Genomic DNA, 7,131 nt, shown 5'->3' with positions numbered 1-7,131 from the left:
ATGCAGCAGGCATTTTCCAGAGGAGGCGTTGGTTTTTCACAAAAGTTCGTGAAAAACTTTATGACAAAAAAATGAGAAGTGGCGCCATCTCCAGGAAAACCAGTAAAGGATTTAGTAGCGCGCGGCATGGTTTACGAGAATTCATGGCGGGCCCAGGTGTATTGTGGCGGGGCCAAGCAAAAAACGGCCGAAAGGGGCATCTTCTGTGTATTTTGCGGGATGATGCCACAAGAGTAGTTGCAGAAGCTCCGCAGAAAAGCTACCGAAGGTGGAATTCTACCGATTCTTTTGGAGAAAGTACGATGACAACCGGAAAGCACGTGGATCTAAGCAGTACAGCGATCAAGGTAATAACAGACCGCTGTTTTTGTTCATGTTTGGTACAGCCCACCTCATGTTTAACCTGAACGCACGAATGTCTACCGGCTAATCGATAAACGCCGTACACAGTAGCATAACTATTATAACGAAGGGTGGTGGCGAAACAAACGAGAATACGTGCATGAACAGTCCAGTGCAGCTATCTGCCAAGGTGTTCCGGACAACAGGACGCCGCCAATCGGCGCATGTGCATGATCAATTTCGGTACGTGTTAAACGTAATTTCCTTTCCTTCAGGTCAGAGAGGCATCTGTGGCAGCCCGTGTGGGGCGATACTCGGATATGCATCGCGCACTTCGTGGGGAACAAAAGGAGCCCCGATGCAACGCACCCGGCCTATCTGCCAACGATATTTCCGTCGAGCGGCATACATCAGGCAAGTATCGCTGGGACAGGCCGTGTGTTGTGTTGCGTTTTGTTTGGCATTGTTTCGCTCGCTGCTGTGGGCTAGATACATAAAACGGAGACCCAGCAAAATAATTTGCACCTCTTGGCGGTTCCTACATGGTATATGGAGGGCTGAAAATCAAGGAAGCTGGCGCTCCAACCCCCCCCCCCCCCCCCCCCCCGTATTATTTGAGGCTTCCCACCTCGGCAGGTCAGCTGTAGCACGGCATCAACTCGAACTGTTGCGGCAGTCCTACAGCTAACCTGCCAAGGGGGGATCCTCAAGGTATAAAGGGGGGAGGGGAAGCGCCTCTCCCCCGATTTCAAGCACTCAATATACCAATTAATGACCCTTAAGAGGCGCTAGTGATTTCGCTTAGTCTCCTTTTTATGTGCGAAACAGTGTCATACACGCCGCAAAACAACACATTTCGACAAACGGTAGAATTGAATTTTCTGGCAGTACTATCTTGTGCGGGGGCAATTCTAGCTGTGTAATTTGTTGCATAATAATTTAATATGGTTCGTGAGGTTGACGTGGTTGAAAAAAAAAAAAACGGGTATCATCGTACTGCTGCACACATTTCTTCTGTACACTGTGCACAACAGGTTGCCACTGTGTGACTAAGCTTCTAGCGCTGCGTGGGCAGAGGTAACATGCGTGCTGATGGTAGCTAGCTCGAGTTTACCAGCCACATTCGGTGCCTGCAGAGGAAGCACTTCACGGTGTCCATGTGGAATTTTAACTTTATTGATTTATTCACTTATTTCATAATAATACCATTTGGCCAAAAGGCATTATTGGGGAGAGGGGCAAAACATATACAATGTTAGTGAAAGTTCAGAGGTTATGTAGAAAAAAACAGGTAAGTTTGTTGGCTTCGATGTAGAATACTACATGGTGCAGAATAGAAGAAGCAATGATCGTGGCTACAGGTCCGTGAACGTGGTTCCAGTCTACAGACGTCGGGATAAACAAATCACTGCATGTTCTGGTTGTACATTACATTACACTAACTTTATTTGAATGATCGATTCTAGTTCATATGTAAGAAGGGGGGGATTGAGTGCGGCAAAAAGAGCTAGAATAAAGAAATATAATTAAAGAAACAAGACACTGGCAGAAAGGCATACGACAAGAAGCAAGAGACGGCAGTTCAAGTGAGTTTTTCATTGCAAATATGCTAGCTTAATGTATGTGATTGTAAAGAATGAAACTAAACTTAGTTGTTTTGTATGAATTAGAGAGTAGTTATTAGATTAGCTTAAATCGGATCCCTTAACTCGGAGTGGCATATTCTAGCTCACTAGAACTTAGTAATGTGCACTTTAGTCGTTGAAGTGAGACAAACACAGAAAAGTTTTGGCGAATATACCCAAGCATGCAACTTGCATTAGTGGTAATGTAGTGAACATGCAGAGACCAGCTTATACAAGAGGTTATGTGTATGCCTTGAGGACGGTAAGGGGTAACTTATTTGAGTAAAATGTTAAGTAAGCAGTTAGCAGAAGAGGATGACATTTGGGACGTATGCAAAACCTTACATTCAGTAGCATTCCATTCTGTTTGTCGAGTCATGCATGCATCAAACATTGAGTCAGTGCAAGGTAGTGGGAAGTGGTGACATCGTTTTGGCTATTAATTTTGTGAAAAATAAGTAATCTAGAAACAGTTTTATGTTAGATAAAACACAAATAAGTAAATCATAAACATATATTAGGAACAAAAGTGGGCTAAGATGAAACGCTTCAGAGGTTATGTAGAGGTTACACTGCAGCCTGCCAGAGTGAGTAGTACGAGTGAATTATTCTCACTGAGAATTGCAAACTACATGTGCTTAAATAGAAAGCTTTATCCATCTAGTGATCTTGCAATCAAAGTTTGGTTGTCTGAGCTTTATAAGTAATGATTTATGACTTGATTTATCAAAAGCCTTCGAAAAGTCAAGTACTGCATTCCCTCGTTTGTGTTGTTAGAAACGCCTCAAATAAACACCCTGAATACACTTGGAGTTGTACATTCATCTTTATAACCTTCACAAACATTTGTTCAATTGCAGAGGTAGCGTCACTACATCGATATTGCCTCAAAGTTTTGTGGCTTGTGAATGTACTGACGACACTAACTTTTACTCAGAATAACACTTTACTTGTTGGGTGTTTATCTATCTTAATTTGCGTATGTGTTTTTAAATACGTGTAGTCGTCGCCCTGTGATGCTACCTTCTCTTGTATAATGGGAGGCCTTGATCCCCTTATAAATTGCTTGTGTGCTGGTGTAAAAATGTGGCGCATGATGTAAAAATGTGTTGCAGAGCTCTACGGCGAGCCTCGGCAGGCATGGTCACAGCAGAAAAGGCCCAGTCACGGCGATTTAAATATAAGGTCAGTTTTTTTCATGGTCAGTTTCTTCTTCAGTGTCATGCAGTTATAAGTTGAGTAACTGCACTGCACAGCTGCATTAAAGTTCGTGAATTTTCTGGTTATATAAAAGGACATGTAATGTTGAAAAATATATTGCAGTCGCAGTAATTGTATTTATAATGAAAATTGAGTGTGATTAACAGTTAAGGTATTGCAAATTACTTATGCAAGTTCAGTGCGGCTTTGAGCTGTTTGAAAATGCTTTGCGAATTAACTGAGGGTCGTTTTTAAAGGTACAGATAGCTGATTGATCTCGACTCATTTTTTTTTTTTCTGCATGACAGAAAGCTCACCCTTCCTAGGGTTTGTAGCTACAGTGGTTAATCCCACAAAGCATGTCGTTCTTCTCACGATTCTTGGAAGCTGTTTTTATTCTGCTTGTGTAAAAGTTCCAGCCACCTCTATTTTGAGCTTTTTAAGGGCCAGTAAACAGGCTTCAACGGACGGAGAGACGGACGGATGAATGGGTAGACGGATAGATGTTGAGATAGATGTTGAAAGTCCCTACAGTTCGCAAAAAAATGCTTCATATTTAAAATACTATAAATCCACGCTCCCGAAAAAAGCAGGGTCTGTTTGAGTCATCGGGAGGGACTATCTTTCTATCAGTAGAGTCATCTCATTTTATGCTCTGGTCGATTGTTGCTCTCTTTAATCAAAGGCAAGCCACGTTTAATCGAAAACATACTTCCTGTGACTGTCTTTCCAGGTAACTCGGACGGAGGACACCACCGAGTGCTACACAGACGGCTCTGCACGGGGCTGCACTCTGTTCCTGTCAGTGACATCTGGTGGCTTGGCATCGGCCCAGGTACAGTGTTGCTGAAACTGTGTCATTTTGCTACAATGAGCACCAAGCTGCGCCGAGCGTCGTAAAGGTTGCGTTGAGACAAAGTTTATTGTTCTGTTCACACATCGAGGGAGTTGTTTGCCTGATAGTCTTGTAAAGTTTTCTAAATAGCTGCAGATCAGCTTGCCTCTACTTCTTTGTGCCAGCGCAGTGCACGTGGTAAACAGGGTCCTCATACTAGTCATTTTTGTATCTGTGGCAGTTTCTCAACCACAGAAAGTCCTACGCGACGCTACGACTTGGGACATGTCCGAGAGTAGAACTCATTCTGACTGTGTTGGAAAACTTGTGTTCTTTTTATTCTCAGTCAATTCTCAGTCTGTGCTACCACCTTATCAAAAGCTCGGGGTTGCACTTGTTTTACCATGGGCACACTTTTCTCTATTTCGTAGTTTTGTGTGACGATATCATCACGTGATGCCATCTTATGTGATGTCAAAATAATACAGTCAACTGCTGATTTTTCGGACCCTCTAGGGAGCTAAAATCGTCCGAAATTTCGGGGAGTCCGAAAAAAATGAATGCTAGCAAAAAAAAACGCACCATTCCATTGATATTTCTCGGATTAAGATGGTCGAGGTCGAAGTACACCAGACTTCCGGAACTCTGCCAAAGCATCAGGGAGGTGGCTCTGAAAAGAGCCGTTAAAAAAAGGCATACAGCCGACAGCGGGTGCCGTCAGTGCAGCCGGTGCTAGAGCTGCAGTGGCTTGAAAAACTTGTTGATCCTTGTTTGAACAGCCTTCCGCTTGCATGCGATCACATTCGCCTCGTTCTGAGCAAGGGTCATGTCATCACTGTACACCGATGACAGGGTCATCAATGCTCGCATCAATTCAGCAGTCGTAGGTGGCGCAGGTGTTGGTTCCTTTTTTAACCTGACTGAGTATTTCGACGTCGGATAGCTCTGCGCAAAAGTCGAGCTCGTTGTCAGCGTCAACGAACGTGAGCCTGCGATCGGGCACTCTTCACTAACCTAATAATGGTGGCTTTTTTCTTCATCATTAACCGGCGGTACTGTTTTCCGCGCTTCGATGTCATTGGCGAGGACAACGAAGGTGGAGTGAGGGCCATCGCAGGCAAGCGAAATCCTCACGATGTGAACAAAGGAGCTTGCTGACGAGCGTCGAAGCACCTAGGCTTAACCCCGCAGGGGCGCTTGCGCAAGTAGGCGTTCGGTGTGTAGTGACACCACGGACCCGAGCTAACGGGGGAGTTTCGGCTCCCTCCGACGCCTAGCCGTGCGTGGCTTTGCTGTGTCCAGGGAAAAGGGGACCCTGGGGGTTGAGCCAATGCTGGGTGATTGGATCTTTAAGGCCCCCCGGCAGAGGCAACACACCCATTTGGCCCCGGCTTCACGTAGACGGCACCCCTGGGCTGACCCACCCAGGTGAAATCGGCAGTCGTCTTTTCCTATCTCTATCTCCCTACATCTCCGTCTTTATCTCTTACTATTTATCTGTCCTGTCTTCTACTCTCTTCTGTTTACTTCCAAACTTCCTGGCGGCTAGGGTTAACCCTGAGCAAATAGCCTACCTTGGTCTAGGTGCATTGGGTTATAGTGGCGTTGTACGGCTGGCGTCTGCAGTTTTCAGCATCTGTAAACTTGTAGCGTCCCCTCGTTGGGCTCCGCGGTGGGTGGCCGCCAACGCTGTTGAACAAAAATAAGAAAGGCATGCATAGAGCATTCCCCCTACTGTCTGATCGTACCGGCTTAAGGGGGGATGCTACACCTTCCAAAAACTCTTTTATTTTTGCGAGTACCATATTTACTCGATTCTACCGCGCCCTCGATTGTAACGCGCACCCGATTTCCACCGCGAAAAAAAAAAAAAAAAAACGTAAGACATCGATTGCAATGCGCACCCATTTTTTTTTGCTGGCCCGCACGATCACACCACTCGAAAAAATGATTCCTTTCGGGATTGTCTTCCATTTAAATATGAGGTATGGGCGAAGCTTGTGCCCATCTGACGTGTAACAGAGCATTGCCGTCACTGTAGTTTTACCGTGGACCGATGTCAGCACGCAAACTTGCTTCGCCCCCTTCTTCTCGACAGTTGTGGTGCCAGGCATGTCGAAGTAAAGAGGCGTCTGATCGGCATTCCAGATTTGCCCAAGCAGGTAGCCGTTGTTGCGCCGCAAGTTTAGGACGAACCTCTGAAAACTGTAAAGCTTTTCATCGTACTTCTCCGCAAAAGTTTTCGCATATGCATGTTCCCCTTCGGAGGGAAGAGCCTTTCCTCTTCATATAGTTAATTAGCCAGCACCTGCTCGCTCTAAACAGGCTCCGCATTAGACTTTTTTCTAAGACTAATTGCATAGCCCGCACTTGGAGCAGTTCTGTCGTCATGGGCCGCTGTGCCACTCGCTCCTCAAGCACATACTCGCGGAGCAGCTCTTCAATTTGCGGAAACCGACCCTGCTGTGGTTCACTGAAGCCTTTGCGTGAACCTTTGCTGTCAACAATCTTCTGCTTTTGTTTCCGCCGGTCCCGCACGCTCGTTTCGAGAAGGACCACGATGCGGCCCGATTTCCGTCCGTTTCTGCACACGCGATGACTTTTCTTTTAAAAGCGGCATCGTGGTGCACTCGAGTTTTTGGAGTCGGCCCTTCCAAGTCGTCGATGCTAATGCACTACTAGATGACGAACTCCTCAGCACACGTACGAAGTGCCGCACATGGTAAACACATAGGCAGAAATAGCCGACGCACCATGCCAACGCACGTAGGGGGCGGCCATTTTGGATTTGCGATGGCAATAGATTGACCGTAATTTTTTTGTTCGTACTCGATTCTAACGCGCATGCGATTTATGAACTCGCTTAACCGGAAAAAAGGTGCGCGTTAGATTCGATAATTACGGTACCTCAGTCAAATTTGGAGAGCCTATGTAGATTTTACTGCTGATTTCAAAAATCTAATTCTTTTTTTGCTGTGACAATTAGTTTTAAAGATATAATGAACTGCGACTTTTTCAATTAAGGCCTAATTAGCTAATTAACTGTAACTTAGATATTGATGTGCAACCTATAGAACCAATTCGGTATGTTCACAGTGTGCAATAAAGTATAAATCATTGTTCTGGGCT

At 45.3% G+C, this 7,131-nt stretch overlaps 1 protein-coding gene across 6 annotated transcripts in view; it reads left to right on the top strand.

Moving 5' to 3' along the window:
• Positions 1-7,131, top strand: part of LOC119180428 (uncharacterized) — a 112,345-nt gene continuing 105,214 nt past the window's right edge. For 2 of the 6 annotated variants that reach the window (XM_075869777.1, XM_075869780.1), the window contains exons 1-4: positions 1-347; positions 618-756; positions 3,083-3,152; positions 3,901-4,002. In XM_075869777.1, the coding sequence (XP_075725892.1) occupies positions 701-756; positions 3,083-3,152; positions 3,901-4,002 (228 nt within the window). In that variant the 5' untranslated portion in view covers positions 1-347; positions 618-700. Of the gene's footprint in view, positions 348-617; positions 757-3,082; positions 3,153-3,900; positions 4,637-7,131 lie in introns of those variants that run through there. The other 4 variants (XM_075869781.1, XM_075869782.1, XM_075869778.1 and 1 more) reach the window with 4 other exon arrangements.

The sequence above is a fragment of the Rhipicephalus microplus genome, chromosome 7, assembly GCF_043290135.1.
Source record: "Rhipicephalus microplus isolate Deutch F79 chromosome 7, USDA_Rmic, whole genome shotgun sequence".
In the NCBI taxonomy this organism is placed as follows: Eukaryota; Metazoa; Arthropoda; class Arachnida; order Ixodida; family Ixodidae; genus Rhipicephalus; species Rhipicephalus microplus.
The sequence above is the reverse complement of the archived record's forward strand: the minus strand, read 5'-3'. Positions and strand labels throughout refer to the sequence as shown.